This window comes from Pelodiscus sinensis, chromosome 7, assembly GCF_049634645.1.
Source record: "Pelodiscus sinensis isolate JC-2024 chromosome 7, ASM4963464v1, whole genome shotgun sequence".
NCBI lineage: Eukaryota > Metazoa > Chordata > Testudines > Trionychidae > Pelodiscus > Pelodiscus sinensis.
Genome location: NC_134717.1, coordinates 37,398,468 through 37,422,046, shown reverse-complemented (window position 1 = coordinate 37,422,046; position 23,579 = coordinate 37,398,468). Strand labels below are relative to the sequence as shown.

General features: G+C 39.8%; 1 protein-coding gene across 1 annotated transcript in view; it reads left to right on the top strand.

Annotated features, from left to right (window-relative positions):
- The window catches only part of LOC102463247 (sodium channel protein type 1 subunit alpha), a 120,073-nt gene that overhangs the window by 81,212 nt on the left and 15,282 nt on the right, over positions 1 to 23,579 (top strand). Inside the window, exons 21-23 of the mRNA XM_075933529.1 lie at positions 9,535 to 9,816; positions 22,334 to 22,387; positions 22,707 to 22,844. Of these exons, the coding sequence (XP_075789644.1) occupies positions 9,535 to 9,816; positions 22,334 to 22,387; positions 22,707 to 22,844 (474 nt within the window). The remainder of the gene's footprint in view (positions 1 to 9,534; positions 9,817 to 22,333; positions 22,388 to 22,706; positions 22,845 to 23,579) is intronic.

Sequence of the window (23,579 nt, the reverse complement as noted above, 5' to 3'; positions counted from 1 at the left end):
TTGTAACCTAAAAAGAATGGCTCAGATTTGGGACTCTCTCTGGTGTCCTCAACTGTGCAGACCAATAGAAAGAATTCATTTAGTATCTCCACAATAACATTTTCTTCCTTGGGTGCTCCTTTAACATCTTAAGCATCTAGTGGTTCTTCAGCAGGCTTCCTGATGTGCTTCCCATGTGCTTGTGTAGCCTTTGAAAAATATTTTTATATGCATATTTGGACAATGGGCTTGTTCAGTGCTCTCATAAATTACATTTTTGAATTTACTGTTGCTCTTCAGGAAGAGATTTTTGCTGAGACTTGACCTGTCTTCCACAATTCAACCTGACTTTTAATATGGTTGTTTTGGTCATCTAGAGCTCTCTAAGTAATAGGTGTAGACTTGTAAATCTTTAAAAACTAATGAAACAGTCAGCGTCAAAGGTTCCTTGGTATGCTACTGTGAGGTCAGCAATTTCATTCTCTGGCCATAGCCCATGTCTCACATGGGGAGTAGAAAAAGCAGTCAAAGGTATCCTCGGGTAAAGGAGTATTTTTTCTCCACCAAGACACAGTATTAGAGAAATGAGGCATTTTCCACATCTTGATCAGCTGTTCAAAGATAAAATATGAGACAATAAACTCTTTTTAATAGGTGGCTCTTGGACCTAGAACAAACTCAGAACCAGCAATGCTAGTTCTCTGCAAAAAATGAGAGAAATTTGGGTCCCCCTGAGCAGCATCTCTGGGGTTTTTTTTCTCTATGGATATATATCAGGAGACACCAAATAGTGATGTCCAGGCTTATCCCTGTAAGACCCCACATGTCTAGAACCCAGGTCTGGTAAATCTGCTAGAATGTTGGCCTCTCCATTCTGCTACCCTGCAGAATCCTGGGCTTCATTTGCAACTCCTGTTGCCCTCATTTGCCTATCTAGCTCGAACTAACGAGCTAGTGTAGACATACTCAAAGGGTCTGACAAGCAGCAGCTTCATGGGTGTAGATTAGCTTCCCCCAGATAAACCCAATGGGACATTCCAGGAAGTGTCCAGGCAACCATGTAGGCCATCTGTTGCTGCCATGATCATTTCTGCTCCCTACTCCTGAACTTCTGGCTTTGACCTTGGCTTGACTTGCACTTTGCCTGCTGACACAGACCTTCTGACTCAGATTCTGACCTTTGGTATCAACCATGGCTTGGAACCTGACTACAAGCTCCTCTCTACTCTCACCTTCAGGTTCACCCCCCATCTGACCATTGGTCCTAATTGCCCCTGTTGGACAATCCCTTTATCCCATTCAAACATCTCATAGTGTATTGCATTGCAGCAAGGAAAGTTTAGGTTAGACATTAGGAAAAACTCCTGTCAAGGTGGTTAAGCACTGGAATAAATTGCCCGGGAAGGTTATGGAATCTCCATTATGGGGAGATTTGTAAGAGCACGTTTTTATATATATATATATATATACACACACACACACACCCTGGTGGGATGGTCTAGATAATACGTAGTCCTAATGAGTACTGATAACTGGTCTAGATGACCTCTCAATGTCCTTTCCAATCCTACAATTCTATAGTTGATGGAGTGGCAAGAGATTTAGGTGTACCTGAACACATGTCATCATTGGCCACATTAACACTTGGCAGTGTTTGCATTAGCAAGGGCACTGAGGCTAGCTCCACCTACCAAGATGTCTGACTTTCATCAATGGAATGACTGCACAGTGTGTGAAAGGTAGTTTCTCTGTCAAGAACTCAGATGACTGACTAGATTAATTCAGTCAATACACACTTGCCATGCTTTTTCTCCAAATTCTTCTTAAAATACACAGATTACCAAACGATTAAATAGAGAGATGCCCAGAGTAATATTTTTGAAGGATAAGTGGCTGTCTCATAGAGATTGTTATTTTTGGTCCTTGTGCAACCTGGAATATCAGGAGGCACTTGGACCACAGTAAATCATACTGAGTTTACCAGAGGTCAGCTGGAAGGTAGGGATATTAGCAAAGACTATCCATTACTTTGACATTACGGTATATAAGATAGAACCAGAGCTTTGGTGTTAGAAACCCAGGTTCAGCACCAAATGGGAGGTTTTTGCTTACATCAGTCAAGAATAAGCTGTCTCGACAGCTCTAGGAAATAGAACCGCCTGATCAACAAGTAGTGGTTATTGGTTATCATATGGGAATTAATACTTCCTGAGAAAGCTTTGAACTAGCATACTTCTATCCTGTTTCCCACTGGGAGCATGAGACCTAGAATCATGATGGTTTCTTTAATGTAAAAGATTGGTTTTCTTGAGGAAAAGCCAGTCTGATAATTTTAAGTGGTGAGAAATGATATTCAAGAGGTAGAAATAGACAAATATATTATTTTTGTAGCGCTTTTCCTGAATTTATTATTAAGGCAATCTTAAACTTGTCTAAACTGTCTAAACTGTCTAAAGCTGTCTAAACTGGCCGCTTGAATTTGCACAAGAGCACTGACTTTGTAATGTACAAAATCAGTGCTTCTTGCACAAATACTTTTACGCTCCCACTCAGGAAAAAGCCCTCTTGCACAAGTGTTCTTGCGCAAGAGGGCCAGTGTAGACAGGGAAGGAATTTTTTGTGTAAGAAAGCCCCGATGGCGAAAATGGCCGTCAGAGTTTTCTTGCGCAAAATCTCATCTATACTTGCCACGGATGCTTTTGCGCAAAAGCATCCGTGCCAATCTAGATGCTCTTTTGCAGAAATACTTTTAACGGAAAAACTTTTCCATTAAAAGTATTTCCGCAAAATCATGTCAGTCTAGACGCAGCCGTAGTGTTTAGTCAAAGAGTGGTAGTTGACTAGTTTTCTTAGTGGGCATATGTGATGGGGTCTGCCCACCCCATCACATGACTAGGGCTGTTCTGACGTGTGGTCACAGCACTTGATTGATCACTGGACTCCCAGCCCACTTGCTAGTCCATAACTCCCTTGCTCTGTGCAGGACTCTCAGTCCACCGGTAGTCTGCTTCACAGCGCTAACGGTCTCCTAGTCACAATCAATGGATGTCCTTGACCCCAGAGTACTAAGGCTTAATTTCCAGAGTCAATAAGTGCCCCTATTTGCAGGACAGTAATGCCTAATGGCCAGAGTCAATAGGTGCCCCTGGTTGTAGGGCAGTAAGGCCTAATGACCAGAGTCAATAAGTGCTCCTGGTTGCAGGGCAGTTAAGGCCATAGTCAGTAAGTCAGGGTTTTGTCCCTAGTAGGGGAACCTGGACCCACCCTGCTCTACCAAGTCCTGACCCAGGGCCCTATGAGTGTAGGAGTTGCCTACCTCTCTCTCTCAGCGGGGACTCCTGCCAAAACATTCCGAGAATACCTGGATGGGAGGGGCAGTTCCTGCACCCTCTCTACGTCATTTCATACCTGTCCCATTGGGGTGTCGTCCCACGTAGCCTGTTCCCCAGCAGTGGTTTCTCCCTGGATCTCCATAGGGGTTAAGCAGTTTCTGCCTATCAGCCTTTCAGCTCTCTCTATCTGGACCATGGGCTGTAACAGCGCCGGAGCTCCAACTAGGGAACCTTCCCCTTCACTGGCCAGCCCAGACTGAGTGCTCCCTGGCTTTTATACTGCCCCAGCACTTGGAGCATGCCTCATCTGCTTGTAGGGGCAGGACTTCCTCCACCCAGAGGGTTTTCACCCCTCCCATTATAGTGCGGGGTCTACCCACCCCATCACAGTGTGTTTTTATAATGGTATATGATAATGCCATTGTGTAAGACGAATGAGCTTAAGTGGTTTCATTTTGAACTTGCAGCCTTCCCAGCTCCTTCTCACTTCTTCTTGCTAGTTTTTTTCTTTAATACTCTTTACCCTAGACTTCTTTGCTCAAATTCATACCTGGCGTAACTTTAATAAAATTAATGAATATGCTCACAAGAAGTGAGTGATTAATTTATTAACTTTAAATTAAAAGGAATATACCTTTTGAGATAACATATGCCCCCTTTCCTCCCTTCTATTTGTTGTTCTCACTCCTCACAATTAAAATTAGACCGTAATTTTGTTGAGGCAGGAAATTCTTTTCAATTGAATTTGTAAAATGCCTAACATAATTTTTGTTCTCTAAAATTATTATTATAATAAGTAAGCCCATGGGATGAAAATATTACAAACAATGAAGGAGACTTCCTAAATTCTGCAGAACTTTTAAAATGGACTTTTATGGTTTCAACACTTCCAAATTATTCCAAGGATCATCTTTCTCCTAAAATAGAATTAAGCAGAACAACAATATACTTGGTCCTGTCTCAGTGCAGGGGACTAGATTAAATGCCCTCTTGGTTCCTTTCCCAGCCCTACATGTGTATGATTTTATGGATGTTATGACCTTCTCATATATTGCATGGACCTAATATCATCTTTGAAATTAATTCTGAAAAATTCAGCAGTGCTCTGTTGTAAAGGCAGCCATCTATGGGCATGTCTACACTACAGGTGAGTATCCACACAAGAAGCCCCTTATTTCAAAATTATTTTGAAACAACAGGCTTCTTATTTCAAAATAATAAACACTAATATCATTAGGAATAACACTTATTTCAAAACTGCTACTTTGACATAGATGTAGTATGGACCCTCTAGTGCTGCTATTTCAAAATAGTTCCTCCCCAGGGTCATTCAAAGTAATTACTTCCCAGTGCTTCCTGGGGCTCCAAATCGAGGTAGCACATCCACAGTTGGGGAGCCTGCCTTGGACTAATTTCAAGGTTTCTCTGTAGTGTGGATGTGCTGTTTCAAAATAGTTATTTCAGGAGTTATTATTCCGAAATAACTTATTTAGAAAGATCCTTGGAGTGTAGGCATGCCCTATGAGATTGTTCTTCATACTGTTAACAGCAGTAAATCATAAATAGACAATATATTCCTAATCCTTCTGAACGGTTCAAAATCGGGTAAAATAAGAATTTGGTTCTAAGTTGTCTTGCCAGTAGATCTTCAAAAGCTTTCTATGTTGTCTTTTGATCTGACAAGCTCTTCCAGGCTAGTGAGTCCCAGAGTTTGCACCTTAAATTTGCTGTTCCTTGTATATATATTTATAGACTTCATGTCCAGAATTGCTTTCTGTTTGCCTATAAAAGGCAAAGAATATGGAATATAAAGTAGGAAATTCCCTTTTGTAGATACTGTGTCTATGGTTCCTATTGCCCTTAGATGTTGCAATGGTCCCTTCTAGCTCAAACGCTGAAGTCCTTGTAGGTCAGCCCCTTCTTTAACCAAAACATCTTTTATAACTGTGTGATGTTTGATAGAGAACATTAACAGGAGGTATACTTTTCAAAACTGTTAACTCATTGCAAAATGTACCTCAGGAGAAAAGGTTGACAATTTTTTTTCTGTTAAATTGTTTGTGATGAAAAAGTGTTACTTGAAGTTTCCACTATCAGAGGGGTAGCCGTGTTAGTCTGAATCTGCAAAAGCGACGAGGAGTCCTGTGGCACCTTATAGACTAACTGAAGTGTAGGAGCATAAGCTTTCGTGGGCAAAGACCCACTTCGTCAGATGCATGCATCTGACGAAGTGGGTCTTTGCCCACGAAAGCTTATGCTCCTACACTTCAGTTAGTCTATAAGGTGCCACAGGACTCCTCATTGCTTTTGAAGTTTCCACTACATCCAATTCTTTTTTTTTAAACTTATTTTTTAAATTACATTTACAGTCACTCTTATAGGAGTGCCCACAAATCACACACATGATATTCATAAATGCTTGGATGCAAACCTAAAACTTTACAGCCCTTGTACCAAGAACAGTGCATATTAACATAGAATGAGTCCTTTCAGACACTGGCAGACTCTCCTGATATTAGTATATTTCAGTCATTATAGATCACATTTAAGAACCATGGTTTCCAGCTCTACATGTTACTAGCATAATGTATGTAAAAGAACTCTTTACAAGATATGCTGAAAAGGAGGATCCCAAAGGATAGGACAGCATGGAGAACTCAGTCTGACAGGCTATGGAGTATAGTGCAAAGGCTAGTTACTGGTGCCAAAACATCTAAAAGGTTTAATTTTCTTTTCTTCTTTTCTTAAAAATACTTCCAAGGGGCCTGGCTAGCTCAAGGGGTTGGTAATAGGATACAGAGCCTTTCATCTCTAGGTCACCAGTTCACAGCCAGGCCAGGTCAGTAGTGACCAAAAATTGTAAGCATTTGATGGTTATTGAGTGACCTATATAATATGAGTTGGTGGAATCCATTTAATTCCAAGAACAAGTGTCTTCCTTTCTAGCAGTCTGAATAGAGAGACTAAATTTGGCCTCCCACCAGAAGATATGAGATACTTGGACAGCAATTTTTCTTCTATAATAATTACGTATTTATTTATAACAATAACTGTTATTAACATTCTGGTGCTTGTGCTGGATCTGTTGATAATCCAGAACCTTGGACAACCATTACATTCATAGAACAAAACATTTTTTCTAATTTATTTAGGGCCCACCTTCCTCTCTTAATACCTTTTTTCAGATTTCTACACAAAGATACAATTTTCAAGGGAGAAGTTAAGATCAGTATTAATATATCCTGGAGATTTTGCCTTCATAAATAAAGTCAAAGACACCAGTTGATCTAGAATGTCAGATAAGCATGTAATGATAAAGATTGACATCGACTAACTTGGTCTTGTAATGAGTTCCAGTAATCCACACATTACTAATTTTCATTTTATTTTCAATCTCATCAACCTGGTTAGCAAAATATTTACATTTCTTTCTAGATAGAATAAATAAATCCTTGTTTACTAGAGTCCTTCCCTTAGTCTCTGAAAATAGCTTTCCAGTGTCCAGAACCCCACTGTCACCCCATCAGCCTTTTTACTACATGAACATTTTAATTGGGGTATGCAGATATTTCTGTAGGAACTTCATATTTTCTATTACAGGAATGTTAAAAACACAAGTATACCTCCAGTAAATACCAATAAGAGTAGAAGCTATTAAGGAAGAAATTAATTCCTCTTTTAAAAGTTAAACTTTTGATTGAGTGATTTGGGTGGATTCTCAGTTTCACTAATACCCCTTTGTGCCACGCTGTCAATGGAAAGAGTCCTTAAAGCAGGAAGAAAAGACCTCTGAGAATAACTCTGTGTGCAAGGGCTTGTCCAGCCAGCCTGAAACTCATCTAAGGTCTCTATAATGGTCTTGATTTTACGTTGTGGCATAGGGGTCATGTTGGAGGCTTGACGGGAATGTAGCTGGAATGTAATGTACTACGGTAATACTGTGCTTCCCATGGCTCATAGGCCCTGGGGAACAGAGAACAAGTCTGAACATCCCTGAGATTGCTGTTACTTACACTGGGGTGCTGGAAAGGCCCTTGCATGGAAAGGAAACAGGGAGGGCAAAGGAAAATTAAAGCCATCTAAAACTACCTCTATAGCCCCCATTTTAGTCCTTCCCCTCTGCAGGAACAGCATCACTGAGAATCAGGCCCGTATATTAAATTTTGTTTAGTAAATTAAATATCAGTTGTTATTTACAGTGTCCCATATGGTACTCTGTGCTGAGTTCAAAAAAATCACAAATAAACAATAAATCAGTAGATTTAGTGTCAGAGACCTAGGAGAGAAATGATTCTCAGCTGTTTAGCCAACCACACCCCCACAATTTTTGTAGCTTTTTTGACAGGCACATGAATTATTCACTGTATATTTGGAAAAAACAATTTAACGTTTCTGTGTAGCTAACTATTGTCATATCTTGCCTTTAGGGAATAGGGTTGGCAAGTAGCTGTAAATTAAAGACAGAAAACCCTATGTGATTTTGTTATTGCTTAGATAAATCTCATATCTCTCAGCAAAATCTACTCACTGGATGAGTTAAAAATCACAGATGATTAGTGCTGTGGCTTTAAAGCCCTGCAGGACTTTCATCCTCAAGAGGGAGAGAGTTCTCTCATCTGTGGAGCATTGGAATTTCAAAGAAGAAGAAGGGGAAGAAGCCAGCCATCAGTTCTTCTTTCCCCTCCCCCTTCACCCTCCATCACATGCTGGTGGTGATTAGGAGCTTGTGTACACCACTAATACTTTGCTGGCATAGCTATTCAGGTGTAGCTATGGTGGCAAAGTGCCCTATTAGAGACCGAGCTTATGTTGACAAAGGAGTTCCTTTGTTGGCATAAAAGTCTCAGAGGGGTAGCATGTTAGTCTGTAACTTTAAAAACAACAAGTAGTCCTGTGGCACCTTAGAGACGAACAATAAAATATATAGTATCACGAGCTTTCATGGGCAAAACCCAATTCTTCATCTGATGAAGTGGGTTTTTCCCATGAAAGCTCATGATATAATATATATTTTTGTTTAGTCTCTAAGGGGCCACAGGACTACTCGTTTTTGTTGCATATTTAAACCACCCCCCAGAACTGCATTAGCTGTCCAGCCAAAGTATTCTTTTGTTTGTAAAACTGCATCTACAACAAGCTTTTGGTGGCATTGCTTTATCAGTAAGGTATTTTCCCCCCACTCGTAACTGGCATAAATATGTTGGCAAAACCTGTTGTGTAAACTAAGTCTTGGGTAATTTTTTTCTGGATGATAACCTGCTGGCTGATGAATTAAGGACTCCTACAATATACAAGATTCACTGTAAATAATTAATAATACTTCCTGTGGTATAGCAAATATATTCCTCCCAAAAGCAGAGATAGAAATTTAGTATTTCACTGATAACTAAAACCCTGCATTATATTGGAAGATACTTTTTAAAAGGTATTTTAATAGTCAATTTAATCCCTGATAAGTCTGATCAAAGAGCTCTGTGCTCTTTTGCATTTGCTGTTTTCAATTCTTTTTTTATCAACTTCCCTTCTGTTGATTTTTGAATTGTTTATTCACTGATTTTAAAAAATTGTTTCATTTAAAATAAGTTTGCTGAATTAAACTCAATAAATTAAACAAGACTGGAGCTTGAAATAAACTATGTTGATTCAAATAAACACATATTGCAAAACTGTCTTGCTTACCTATGCAAAGAAATTGATCTTTGTAATCATTATGCATGGATCTATAAGGCAATAAAGATATTATATAATCTTGAATAATCCTTTTAACGTAGGTCTTGGTTTTTAAATTTCTAGTATTGTGTTTTCAGTTTTAATTTCAAAGGCCTATTGAACAAATCTACATGTGATTAATCATTTTTAAGTTTGCACATTATAATTTATTGCATCAATTTAGATTATTTTAATTTTCTGTATTTATATTTAACATTTCTCTCTCTCTTTTATAGAGCACATCAATATAAGACTTCATGTCACTGCCACCAGGTTTTTATTTTGTTCTTCATTTAAATATTTTAGTTTTTCTCACTTTTTTGTTGTTCTCCCAGAAATCTTTAAATATTTAAAAGAATAAAGTAACACTATTGTCATTGACATATTGCATGAACATTTTAGTATTATCTTTTTAATAAAAATTAGATTAAGGATGGATAAAACAATGTAATTATTTTACTGCAGTAAGTACTCTTATACTCTTTTCTTTTTCCCCCCTGTATTTGTGTACTAGGTGGTTGTGAATGCCCTTTTAGGAGCAATTCCATCCATCATGAACGTGCTTCTCGTTTGTCTCATATTCTGGCTAATTTTCAGCATCATGGGAGTAAATCTGTTTGCTGGGAAGTTCTACTACTGTGTTAACACCACATCTGATGAAAGGTTTGATGTCGACAGAATCAACAATTATAGTCAGTGCGAGGAACTCATAAAAAACAATGAAAGTGCGCGATGGAAAAACGTGAAAGTAAACTTTGATAATGTAGGATTTGGGTATCTTTCTTTACTTCAAGTAGTAAGTGATCACTCTTTATATACCTCTTCTTGCTTATTTGTAATAGTAAAAAGTGATTTTTTTCCCCCCATTTTGTCACTAAAAGAGCAATTCTTACCTGGCAATTTTTGTCTGTGACTCAGTAATAGCATTGCACTGGTGGCTAATATTTCTCTGTTATGTCAGAGAGGCAAATGATAATTACTAGGAACCCAGGATTTCTATGCTTTCCAGCAGGATAATTTCTTCTCCATTCCTCCCTCCCTCTTTCTCATTCCTGGTTTGAGAACTTTCAACTAACTAACTTTGAATGGTATTACACCACATGGGTACTTTGAATGTTGTTGTTACTAAAGGCCAGCAGTTTGCATTGGTATAACTAAGTCACAGAACAGAATTCTCAAATAAGAAATTCCCTTTTCAGTGATTCAGCTGACACCAGTGCAGACTGGTGTGATCTGAGAAGCAGTTTCTGAGTACATAGAGAAGAAGGTGAAGCATAAAGAAGGCCATTACATAACCTTATCTACAAAATCTGCCCCCTTGAGAGCCCACATCAACTAATTTGTGGAATCTTTTTAACAAAAATAGAACTCAGCGGAATATACCTAATGCATGCGGAGGGCTATAGTACTCTATGGCTGTGTTTTTACTGTCAAAAAAGGTAAGTTTTTATAGCAAGATAATTAATATACGTTAGCTATCTTGCTGCTAAAAAAATGCCTTTTTTGACCGTGAAAAAATTTCCTATGCCTCAAATGATCCAGCAGCCTAATCTCAATAGAAGCCAAGACAATGAATCTATAATTCAGGTCTTTATTTTGTTGGATCGTGTCAAGCTGACAATTTCAAAGTTTTTTTAAGCTGTCACCTAGTTTTTCAGAGTCTAAGCTTTTCTTCAAAAAAAAAAAAAAAAGGAGTCAAGAGACTTTGTGAAGAAAATCATGAAAACATGAACTGAGCATAAATTGACAAAACAATTTCAGAGAATTGTGAACTACCCCTTTTATCTCAGTGGGGTGGTATCTCAAATGCGCAATTACAATAATTTAAACATCAACATTGTTAATTATTTCACTACTGGTCACAGCATGGAAGAAGGAGAGGGATAAAGCATGTTATGAAAATGTGACAATACACCGTGAGTATAATTTGATTTGGTAACATAAGTGGTTTGTACTTGAAAGAATGCCACCCTTTTTTCTCTGTCTGCCTTTTGGTGCCAATAGGCCAGAGTGAAGGAGGGGGATCCAAAATGGGATATGAGCCCCACCAAAGGGAAGCCAGCCCAATAGAACTCAGCAAGGCATCCTCCAAGTCCTTCCCAATTAGTCCAGGGCCTTCGTGGACACAGGAGCCTGGTCTGTTCTGGGATGGAGGCAGTACCAGGGACATTCCTTTCTGTCTTTTGTGGCTGCTGTCCTCTCTACCAGAAGCTGTGTGCAGATTCAGGGCAGCATCACTGCATCATTTATGCTTTGTTCACATTTTTTATTTATTTTTTTAATGACTAGGTGTTAAGTGCTCTCACTTACTACAGAAAATTCTTTCTTTGGTATCTGCCTGGTAGGTCTTGCCTACTTGCTCAGGGTTTAACTGATCACCATACTTGGACCCAGAAAGGAATTTTCCTCTGGATCAGATTGGCTGGGGTTTGTTTGTTTTTAGTTTTTGCCTTCCTCTGTAGCATGGTCACTTGCAGGTTTAATTGATGTAAATGGTGGATTCTCTGTAACTTGAAGTCTCTAAATGATGATGCAAGAACTTCAATAATTCAGTCAAAGGTTAGGAGTCTATTACAGGGGTCGGTGAGGTTCTATGGCCTGCAATGTGCAGGAAGTCTAACTAAAAGATCATAATCATCCCTTCTGGCCTGTAAGTCTAATGAGTCATCATGAGAGTTAGCAACATATTTTAAACTTAATTACTAATTCCACTGTATGACTCTGGGAGCTAGGGTCATGTGTGCCTGTTTTGCCTGTGCCTTCATCCAGTCCTGCCGATGGGTATACAGTACCTGTGGAGGAGAGCCAGGCCCATGGAGTCCAGCAGATGATGTATGGTCACATTTTGAACAGCTGCACAATATACTGAGAATAGTGTTTCATTCTGTTCTCTTCAGGAGGTAAAGCTTTCTGAGTGGAACATGGTTTGTGGCTGGAACTTGGGCTGTGGCACTATTTGTTATTTTCCATTCTGACATAGAGCTTGTAGAAAGTATTGAGAGATTGTGCACATTTGTGTTTTTATTTATTTCTTTGGTGAAAAAGTCTCTTATGGCTGCCCACAAAATGGGCAAAGAGCCCTACATCTTTGAGGATGTGTGTGATAAAGTGATAATGTCCATTTTGCAATCATGGCATAATTAGAGCATTAGGAGAACATTTTCAAAAGCACCAATAGGATCTCAGAGAAAAAGTCTAATTCACTTTTGGTGGATCTTGTGCTTGTAAATCCCTTTATGAATTTGAAAATTATTAATTTATACTTTTTTTACATGCCTTACAGAACACAGTGAAGGTCATGACTCAAAGAAATAGTTTTTCAGGGCTCTGTGCATAGCTTTGTTAATCAGGGCACAAAGTAAAAAGTTATCTTCTAATTGATATGGAAAAGAATCTAGGGCGGAGTCCTAAAGCCACTTGGATCTGTAGAAACATGAGGAAAAGATGGAAATATCAGAACGTTCATATATCTATCCTCCCTATTGAATATGTAGCAACAGAAAGTGTGTCTGAAAAGAACAGATACTAAGAATTGGTTGAATTAGTCCCACAATATGCTCAGAATATAGATAATGCTATTGGAAGAAAGAATGTTTGGCTGATGGCTTAAAATGAAACATTAATCCTGAGGAATCTAGATACAAAAGTGTAATGTATATGGGTATTCTTGCTGTGCTTCCTCTCTGGGCAAGGAGGGACACTACCTGATTAAATCCTGATCCAAAAGCCCTCTGAGATCAATAGGAATCAAAAAAGTTTGTTCTCCAGCTCCCAAACAGCCGGAGCCAGAGCATATTGAAGTTGTTGTGAGGCTTTCCATTGACATGATTGGGCTTTGTCTCAGACTGACAGGAAGCTGAGGAAAAACTTTATTGAATAGTGTGAAAATATCCATCATGTTGGAGGAGGCAGGAAAATACTATTGCTTTTTCTGACAAACTCTGGAATAAGTGATAAGCACTAATGGAGTCATATCAACAATGTGAGTAGATACACGCTTCCATTAAAAACCTGTACTTGGCTTATGCCCGTTGATTCAGGCTAAAGGGGTTAGGCTGAGGAGCTGTTTAATTGGGATATAGAGGCTCAGGCTGGAGCCCAGATGCTAGGACCTGTGAGGGTCCCAGAGCTCAGGCTACAGCCCAAGCCCAAATGTCTGTAACATGATTAAACTCCTCATTCTAACTCCTGTGAACTCAAGTCAGCTGGTACTGACCAGTTGTGGCTTTTTAATTGCAGTGTAGACATACGCTGTAGTATGCAGTAAAGGTTTCATTTGCAGAAGACCAGTAGCATTAGAAGGGCTCTGTTTTTCAAACTCATCTCTTTGTTAGCATTATTCATTTTTGTAAACAAGCTGACATTACCAGCTGAGCTGATCTTTACAGTCTGCTTAACGAGAAATATTGTAGGTTCTTTTAGCTTTTCTGGACAGGAGATAATTTGAAATAAATTCCCGTTTCCTCAGATCACTTTCAGTTTCTGTCTGGAGCAAGAGATTCTACAAAAAGTTCTTTTTTATCACAGAGAAGATTTGGCTAGGAGGATGAAACAGGATTTCTATAAAAAAATATTTTCAAAACCAGGAATCTGCCCTATTGGCTATGATTAGAGTCTAATGTTCTCTGAATATAAGTATTATTTTTCTTATGAGAGTCATGCAGAAAAGAAAATAGAAGTTTTATAAAGATTCTTGGTCTGAGTTACTTGACAGGTGACACATCCAGAAGACCTGGTCTAGGTTCTGAAAAAACAAACAAAACCAAAAAGAACCCCCCCCCCCCCCTGTAATTTCTTCATTTAGACTGCCTCTGTTTCACAGTAGATTTTCTGACCTGATAAAGACCTTTGTGGATCTCTCTTGAGTAAGTTTTGTGAAGAATTCTCTTACTTTAGTTTATCTCTACAGAAACCAGAAGCCCGTAAGAGAAATTTCCTAGTACAAGTTCAGAGCCATAAACTTTTGTCGTAAAACACATATGCTCATGTTATGAACCGCCAGTTTGATAGAATCCTGGGAAATATCAGTTATGATTTTGGTGATCAGAGACTAAAAAAAAATTCCAGATACATTTGTAGATTGGATTTGTATTTTGTTATGTGACATTTAAATATCCATTCTCTGTGGGCTCTGAAGATGCCACTGTGACAGGGTGTGGTCACAGAAGACCCATTGGGGGTGCTTCCCAGGGTGCTGACAAAGCCACTGACACTCACCTTCCTGCTCTCAGTGGCTTCTCACCACCCTGTCCTGCTGGACCAGCTCCCTTGTCTCCCCCAGCCAAGGCACAGAGCTGAGATCACTGCCCTGCAGAGCAGTACAGATTCTTCAGGTCAAAGGAAAATAAAATTTTGAGCCCAGCTTCATGGGATACCACTCCCCAAATCAGATCAGAACCCCACCTTAATTATTTAAGTAAGCCCCTTTTAACAATGAAAGGAAATGTATACACTGATTGCTCCCCTAATTAACAATTATTTACACTGGGCTTCATAGTAAATAGAAGTGGTTTTATTAAGTACAAGTAGTAGGATTTAAGAGGTTGTAAGTGAAAACAGGTAGAACAAAGTTGATTACCAATTTAAAAGAAAAGAAAATGCTTAGCTAATTCTAACAATAAAACTTCAGTACAAATTTATTACAAACTCACCCTAAAACTGTTCTTTTTCCAGCAAAGCCTTCAAAACCAGGGAAGTCTCCTTTTCCTTTGGGTCTTTAGTTATTCTCCTGGGTGTGCCATGCAAGCTACAGATAAAGAAACTCCTAGCTTCCTATTGTTTTATAGATACCACCTTTCCATGGACAATTACTTGATCTGCCCCTACCAGTTGGTGTAGACATGTGATTTCCTAACACCAACCACTCTTAAGACTTAAAAGACAAAAGAGGGTATTTATAGTTGGTCATCTAGACATTGAGGGTAACACCTTTGATGGCTTTTATTTGCACATTTAAAACCATAAAGCATTCTATACTCCATAAATCTAACTTTACACATGAGAATGATACATACACCAAAATAAGATATACAGACCCAGGGGATTAAGATATTAAGATTGATAGTTACATGAGATAATTTGTCCAAGGCATAAGTCTATAAGTCCATTTCATAAAGCATGGGGAGGTCCACCACAGCCACTGGTTCAAAACTTTCCATTTTATGGTCCAATCATCTGATTTTGGTTTGTGTGAATCTGCAGATGATTTGTTTTTTGAAAGGTTTGAGGGGGGAGGTATAAACTTGTGTGAGGATTTTCTATATCCCTGAAGAGAAGTGATAATGCAGAGACAGATCCTTCTGAAATTCCTTCTTCCCAATTCTCGTACAGCTGTAAGTGGAGAAGGGGAGGGAGGTGATGAGAGAAAATAAAGGGCCTCTACTGGTATCTCCTTTGTGACTCTCTTGTAACAAGTATAACGTGAAATCTAGAATTTTGGAATCATCTGGTAAGTAAATCTCCTGGGGGTAAGAGACAATTCTCTGGTCAACGTTTTGCAAGCCATTGGGTGAAATACTGATTTCTTTCTTTTCTTCAAGGTAAATGAAAAGTTGGAAAAAAAATTCAGAATGTGGGGTAAAAAGTGTAGACGATAAAACACAGTGTTATCAGGCAGATGTGAACATCTATAAATCACCAACAAGATATTAATAAAAGCAATATATTGTGCCCAAAAAATAGACAGTTGAAAACATTCCTAAAAATCATCTCTGGTTGCTTGGTTTTAGTAAAGGAATAGAGTGGCATAACATCAGTGCAATCTTAAAATTTTGACTGAAAACTTGATCTACGCTTACTGACAGTAAGTTGGTTTGTGTTTGTGTTTTTGGTTTGTTTTAAATTTCATTCACGTTTCTACTTACCTATAGACTTATCTGGGCTTTTTAACTAGAATGGTTTGTTCAGACTCTCATCTCAACTACACTGATGTAACCTAAGGTAACCACTTTGAAATCAGTGGGATTATTTTGATTTAAATCAGTGTGAATGAGAAATCACTGGAGCTATACCAAGTTATAACAATGTAACTGAGATAAGATTCTGGACTCTTTCACTCTTGTTTTATTCAAAAGAGTATAGACAGTAATTTTGGCAATATGTAAGCAAAGCTTTACTACTCTTGAGGAAGTATCAGAGGGGTAGCTGTGTTAGTCTGAATCTGCAAAAGCGATGAGAAGTCCTGTGGCACCTTATAGACTAACTGAAGTGTAGGAGCATAAGCTTTCGTGGGCAAAGACCCACTTCGTCAGATGCAACTGACGAAGTGGGTCTTTGCCCACGAAAGCTTATGCTCCTACACTTCAGTTAGTCTATAAGGTGCCACAGGACTCCTTGTCGCTTTTACTCTTGAGGAAAAGGTTGTAGTCCAAATTCAAGCCTAACATAAACTTGCATGGTTTCCATTGACCTCAGTAAGAGTTATACCCATTTACTGACTTCAGCACTCTAGTGCTGAATTTGCACATTATGTATTCTATTCCACAGGAACACAGACTTGAAGAATATTTCTGTAGCTGAAGTGAACTTTCCAGTCTGGGAGTTGATAGAGGGAGGTTCTTCCCCCCTAAAACCTCATTTAATATAAATATTTTTATAATTATGATTATATTCACTCTTTCCTGATGAATCATTTGAGGGGTTTAAAAGATCTTCAGCCACTACAATGAGAAATCATATTGGATTACAACGAGTTATCAATTCATCATCCATTCTGCCTAATTTTTTTGCTGGGGAATTTTGATTTGTTTTTCTGGTGTTTTTTCCCTTCATTTGTTGGGAACAGTAATATTCTATCTATGGTTTTGTGAAATTGTGTTAGTATAGTGAATGTAGATTCTATTTTCAGTTCTTTTTAAAGATACCACAAATAAGTAGCATTTAATGGACAGCCTAAAGCTTCTACACATCCTCTCTTTTTTAAGTTGCATTTTATGCAATAATAATTAACAGTATGAGCTTTGACAGTACCTCAGTTCTTTTTCCCCTTTCTCAGTTGTGGTTGGAGATCTGCATTTTTCTTTTTATTTGTATCTGTTTATGGGGATTAGGAGGGTAAGAGACTTAATTTTTATATATCTCTTCTCCCGGGTAGTCTATGTGAATGATATAAATGTATATGTAATTCAAAATTATTCCAGTCTGCCTGAGAGGCCTCAGATGGTGTGTGTCTGGGTCAAAGAAAATAAAACACACCCTCAAGAAAGTCTCCTCCACTACTTACAACATGTACATGATTGAAAAATATACCTTCTTAATATATTGAGCAGATGGAATCATATTATGGACAACTGAATTTTATGGACAACTGCATTTTTTCTACAACTGTTTAAGATGGCAGATCTGGTTTTCAAACAGTTGTATTGGTTTTAAAATCCTGGCCATTTCCGAGACTTCAGTAATGTTCATGTGTAGCTGCATTCTAACACTGTCTTTTAGGGCTTTTACTATTATGCCATAAATTGTCAACATGATCTAATCTAATCTAAGGAATTAAACATTCCCATCTCAGACACACACCTCCGGGCAACATTACATATCTAAAAACTCTGCTGCTTCAGAGCTGTTTTTGTTTTTAATCATATATAGTCCCACTATTGCTATGTCTAGACTGCAAGCCTCTTTTGAAAGAGGCTTTTTCAAAAGTATCTTTCGAAAAAGCGCTTCTAAACAACAAGAAGATTTTTTCAAAAAAGCAGCTCACTTTTTCAAAAGAGAATCTAGATGCTTTTTTTCAAAAAAGCCCTGTTTTCATGCAATAATGCCTTTTTTCAAAAGATGACTTTTGAAAAAAGGCGTTATTCCTCGTAGAATGAGGTTTACTGCCGTCGACAAAACCGCCACATTCTTTCAATTTACTGTCGACAGAATGTGGCAGTAGTCTAGTCGCAGGGACAGGTTTTTTTTTAAAAAAAGGCCACTTTTTTAAAAAAAAACCCTATAGTCTAGACACACCCTTGTGTCTCCATTATTTTAATCACTTTTGATTGGTCTATTTCATATGCTGCTAACTGTATTGTACGTTACATGCTCTATGGGCAGAATTTGTTTTCCTGATAGCACCACTACTAACTAGATGTGTAGAAACTAATAGGGGTTGCAATCATCATGGAACAGAAGGTTCCCCATTCTGGGCTGGGATCTGTGCCTGCTGTTTTTGGCAGAGGCAGCTGATGACAACTGATACAGAACTACCTGAATTCTCCATATCTTCTCTAGGCATGTTTTGATTAAATCTCAGTATGGATGCTTATTAGAATCATAGGGTTGAAAGAGACCTCAAGAGATCATCAAATCCAACCCTCTTGCTCAAAGTAGGACCAATCCTAACTAAATAATCCCAGCTGGGGCTTTAAAACACTACATGCATTTCTCTCTACCCTCCAAGGAAAAATTCCTCACCTCTGGGCTGTGTGAATACTAACAGTGCAGAAAAACTGAACCAGATGAGAAGATGGAGTTCCCAGACTTACACTGGAGAGGTTAGCCTCTGATGGCTACTGCCATTATATTTACCTGCATCTCTGCAGGAATGGGTGATCAAAGCTCCTATTGGCTAGGAAGCAGCTCCCATTGGCCACAACCAATGGGAGCTGCGATCCCCCGCACCCACAAAGGCACAGGTAAAGACAGTGGTGAGGGGGCCCACCAGAGGTAAACCCTGGCAGACAGGGTCAGACTGAGACATGTGGGTGCCCCGGGCAGGCTAATAATTTGGCGCCCCTTCAAACAGATACAGAATGTTAGTGGGGGCAATGGACAGGGTTCTGGGGTGTGGAGAGGGGACAGGGCTCTGCAGCAGGGGACAGGGAGCCAGTGGGGGGAGAGGGGACAGGGTTCTGCGACAGGGAACAAGGTGCCAGTAGGAGCAGGGAGTTCCCTGCACCTGCCTCCTCCTAGGACTTTTCCCCACTCCCCCCATGGAGCAGGGAAGCCCCAGCGGGCGCCTCTTCTGGGGCCAACTCCCCCCTCCTGCAGAGAAGGGTGCGCCTAGGCTGAACACCATGGCCAGCTGGCCAGGCAGCCCTCCTCTTTGCTCCAGCCCAGCTGCCCTGTGCTCAGCCCCAGGAAGCTGCGCTGCTCTCCTGCTGGCTGGGAAGCCCTTCCTCTTTCCTCCAGCTCAGCTGGATTGAGGTGCAGCCTCTCCAGCCTGAGTGTGGTGCAGCTGCACTGGAGCAAAGAGGAGCAGCTACCCAGTCAGTTGGCCATGGTGTTCAGCCCAGGTGCACCATGCTTTACCTGCGCTGGAGCAGAGGAGAAGCCTCCCATTCAGCTGGAGCGTGGTGCAGCCTTTGCTTCTGCTGAACACCGGGGCCAGCTGACCAGGCAGTTTCCCCTCTGTTCCAGCCCACGTGGCGTGTGGTGCACCTGGGCTTAAAACCACTGGCTGGGCAGCCGCTCATCTTTGCATCAGCCCAGCTGCCCTGTGCGCAGCCCAGGGAGGCTGCACCGCACTCCAGCTGAGCTGGGGCAAAGAGGAAGGGCTTCCCGATCAGCTGAAGTGCAGCTCAGCGTCCCAGGGCTCAGCAGAGGGCATCTGGGCTGAAGCAAAGAGGAGCTGCTGCCCAGCCAGCTGGCTGTGGTTTTAAGCCCAGGTGCATCACGCTCCATGTGGGCTGGAGGAGAGGGGAAGCTGCCTGGTCAGCTAGCCACGGTGTTCAGCAGAGGCTGTGCCGCACTCCAGCTGATCGGGGGGCTTTCCCTCTGCTCCAGCCCATGTGGAGAGTGGTGCACTTGGGCTGAGTGCCATGGCCAGCTGGCTGGGCAGCCGCTCCTCTTTGATCCAGTGCAGCTGCACCGCGCACAGCCCGGGGAGGTTGCGCCTAGCTCCAACTGGACTGGGGAAAAAAGGAAGGGCTTCCTGATCAGCAGGAGTGTGGCATAGCCTCCGCAGGCTGAGCACAGGGCAGCTGGGAACTGCATAGCCCGTGGCAGGTGTACAGGTTGCGCAGCCCCAGTTCTGGGCATCCCCTCTTGGGCGCCCTGTGTGGCAGATTTTGCACACGGGAGAGACCAGCGCCGCCGCTCCCTAAGCCTTGCCGGCCACCCGCGGACTCGCTTTCTGTCAGCTGAATGAAAACTGAGGCTCCAGAGGCAATGCCGTTGCCTTTAACTCACCGCTCCTGAGTCTCAGCGCAGGAGCTGGGGCTGTGGGCAGGACGCGGCCGGGCGAAGCAGCTGCCACCCTACTGCATTCCATGCACCAGCCCTAGAGATGCCCACGGATGAACCAGGGTGTGTTTTAGTGCCCCTCCTCCCATAGATTGGCACCCAGGGCAGCTGCCCAGCTAGCCCAGCCCTTAATCCGGCCCTGCTGGCAAACTGGATCTGGTCCATGGGCTGGTATTTGCCCACCACTACCCTAGCATATAACAGAAAATAAACACGAGGGCACATCTAGACTATGTTTTACTTTCAAACAAAGATATGCAAATTCAGCGGGAATTTGAATTTCTTCTTCTGATCGCTTTTTTGAAAGAGTTTTTTTCAAAAAAGCAAGCAGTTGAGACACGGTTCTTTCTAAAAAAAAAAACCCCTATTTTCAAAAGAAGCTTCTTCCTCAAAAATTGAGGTTTATAGGTTCTTTTGAAAAAAGGGTTGGTTATTTTCGAAAGAGCCGTGTCTAGATTGCTTGCTTTTTTGAAAAAAAAACTTTCAAAAAAGTGATCAGAAGATATGTATATTCCTGCCGAATTTGCATATCTTCTTTTGAAAGTAAAACGTAGTCCAGATGTGCCCAGAGTGAGTTGCCAAATAAAAACCCAACTGATTGATCAACCAAATACTCAGACTGTGTAATGAGATGCTGACCTCCTCAATAGTGTTTTGAGTCTGTTCATAATAGATAAGATGTTCCTATAAAATATTAATTCTTTATTACAATTATTATTATTACGCACAAACAGCCACACTTTTGATTTTTAATCTGTTAAAAGAGTTGTTGTCACATTAAAGGTCTAGAAAACATAACTAACAAGGGAAGATTAAAAAAATTGGGTTTGTTTAGTCTGGAGAAGAGAAGACTAAGTGGGGACATAATTGTTTAAATTATCTAAAAGGTTGTTACATGGAGAAAGGCAACAAATACTCTCCTTAACTTCTGATGACAGGACAAGAAGCAATGGGCTTAAATTGCAAGAGAGGTTTAGGATGGACATTAGGAGACACTTCCTAGCTGTCAGGGTGGTTAAGCACTGGAATAAATTGCCTAGGGAGGTTGTGAAATTTCCATTATTAGAGATATTTAAGAGCAGGTTAGGTAGACATCTACCAGGGATGATCTAGATGGTTCTTGGTCCTGCTGTGAAGGCAGGGGGACTGGACTTGATGATTTCTCAAGGTCCCTTCTGGTTCTAGTATTCTATTATTCTTTCTGATGCTCTGAAAGAATGCTGATAAACATTTATTTTATGGCACCCAAATATTTATGGCAACTTTGAAAATTTGAGTACCAAATTAATATTTTAAAATTATCTTAAAATATTTCAGTGGTGTCTAGGGACTTCCCTTTCATTAGGTGCCTAAATTTGAAAAGAGAAGACATTTATATTTTTGAAAAAAAATCTACAGCACATTAAAGGGGAGACTTCCCACATACCTGAAGGAAGTTATGGGCAAACCTTTCATTGGAAGACAATGTAATTTGGGTGTCTAGCTCCCCTAGCCTCCTTCAAAAATTCCAGCTAAGTTCTCTATAAGTGCTTCTTAATAATTACTAACGAAACTTAGGGTCTGTGGAGATGTCCGTGCTCTTATTGTCTTCATCTCCCTGTTAGGGTTTATGCTCAGAAGGACTTACCTTGTTGGAGAGCTTAAACATTCTTGGTTTCTATTGGTTGCCATTTTCCTGACTGACATGACAATGAGGGACTATTTATTGGTCCCTGTTAGTGGCAACTAAATCAGAGAAGAAGGATATTTTTTGTATTTCTTGGTTGTATATAGCCGTTATATCTGCTCATCTGAATTTGCTGAATTAAAATGGATATTGTACACTATCATTTGCAGTAGATGATTAGGAATTATAAATATAGTTATATTATAATTTTATGGTTATACTAATTGGTTACTACGCCACTGCTCATATACAGATACAATTGTGGGATACACAGTAGTGTATCTGATAAGCAGCTCTAAAGAAAGCCAAGAGATTAACTTGAACTATAACTCTTATATTAGGCCAATGATTTAAATGTGATATAAAAGGTTCCCGGTATTGTATTCAGTTGATCAAAACAGTTATTTAAAATATTGGACTCTAGCTATTTTCATGAATCCACATTTTTACATAGATATCAAACGTGTCTCATTTACAGGCTACATTTAAAGGATGGATGGATATTATGTATGCAGCTATTGATTCAAGAGCTGTAAGTACAATAATCGGTCTAAAGTATTTTCTTTGTATAGATTTGAGGTCTAAGTTATAACACATATATAGATAAAGAGAGAATTAAACGAAAATTAGTGAGCGAGCATGGAAAAATGAATTATTTATTGTAAACTGATAGCAAAATTGCCATTGATTTCAGTGGATGCAGGGCAAAATAAATTAAATAATAAGAGAGCTGAGCTACTGTCCCAGAAACAAGTATTTTGGACCTTTGTGTTGTGAGTTGCTGTTTTTTCAATGAATTGTTGACATGGAATGTTAGTGCTGACTTTTTTTTCCCAAAACTTGTTTTGTAGGTACTGGAACAACCTAAATATGAAGACAACCTATACATGTATCTTTATTTTGTCATCTTTATCATTTTTGGGTCTTTTTTTACCCTGAATTTATTTATTGGTGTTATTATTGATAACTTCAACCAGCAAAAGAAGAAGATAAGTATTGAAATGTGTCATCTATGTCCTAAAGGCAATATAAAGACATTGCTTTGTTGAAGTCATAAAAACATGGATTGATTGGTTCCAGGAATTTATTCTCATTGAAACCATTGAAAAACATTATTACATAAAAGCCTACCAAGAAACAGTATGTTATTGCTTCATAGTAGTCGAGGTGATGAGTAAGACACTCTTTCCCCATCCCTACGTCCCCGCTGCCAATTATTTTATGTCCTGCGGATAGTCCTTTCAATGTAACTGGAAGGCTAGCACATTCTTATTCCTGATCACTTCCTACAAAGTCTTTATATGGTTGCATCATTGATTCTAGGACATTTTATGCAAACACTTATTTTCCCTAGGTTTGTTTTTGCTTTTTGGCTGAAAATTCTGGTCCTTCTCCATCTGAAGGTTATTATTTTAAATCTGTAAAGATAATCTTCTGGGCTATTTTGAGCTATCCATTAATACAAAACAGTAATTTAGTTTTTGTGGAGTTTGTGGAGTGAATAATCCCACTAATGGAATTTATGGTGCTAGTGCCTCAATGATCCTGAACCTTCTGGAAAGCTATGATGGCACTGGACACTTGGGCACAGATTCACAGAAGATCATAAATACCCACCTGCCACTTTAATTTCATAAATCCTAGTAGCTGGTCCAACTAGAGGTCATAAAAGCTGCTCAACTGGTACCAAACTGGTAGATACCTAAGCTTGCTTGGTGCCTGGA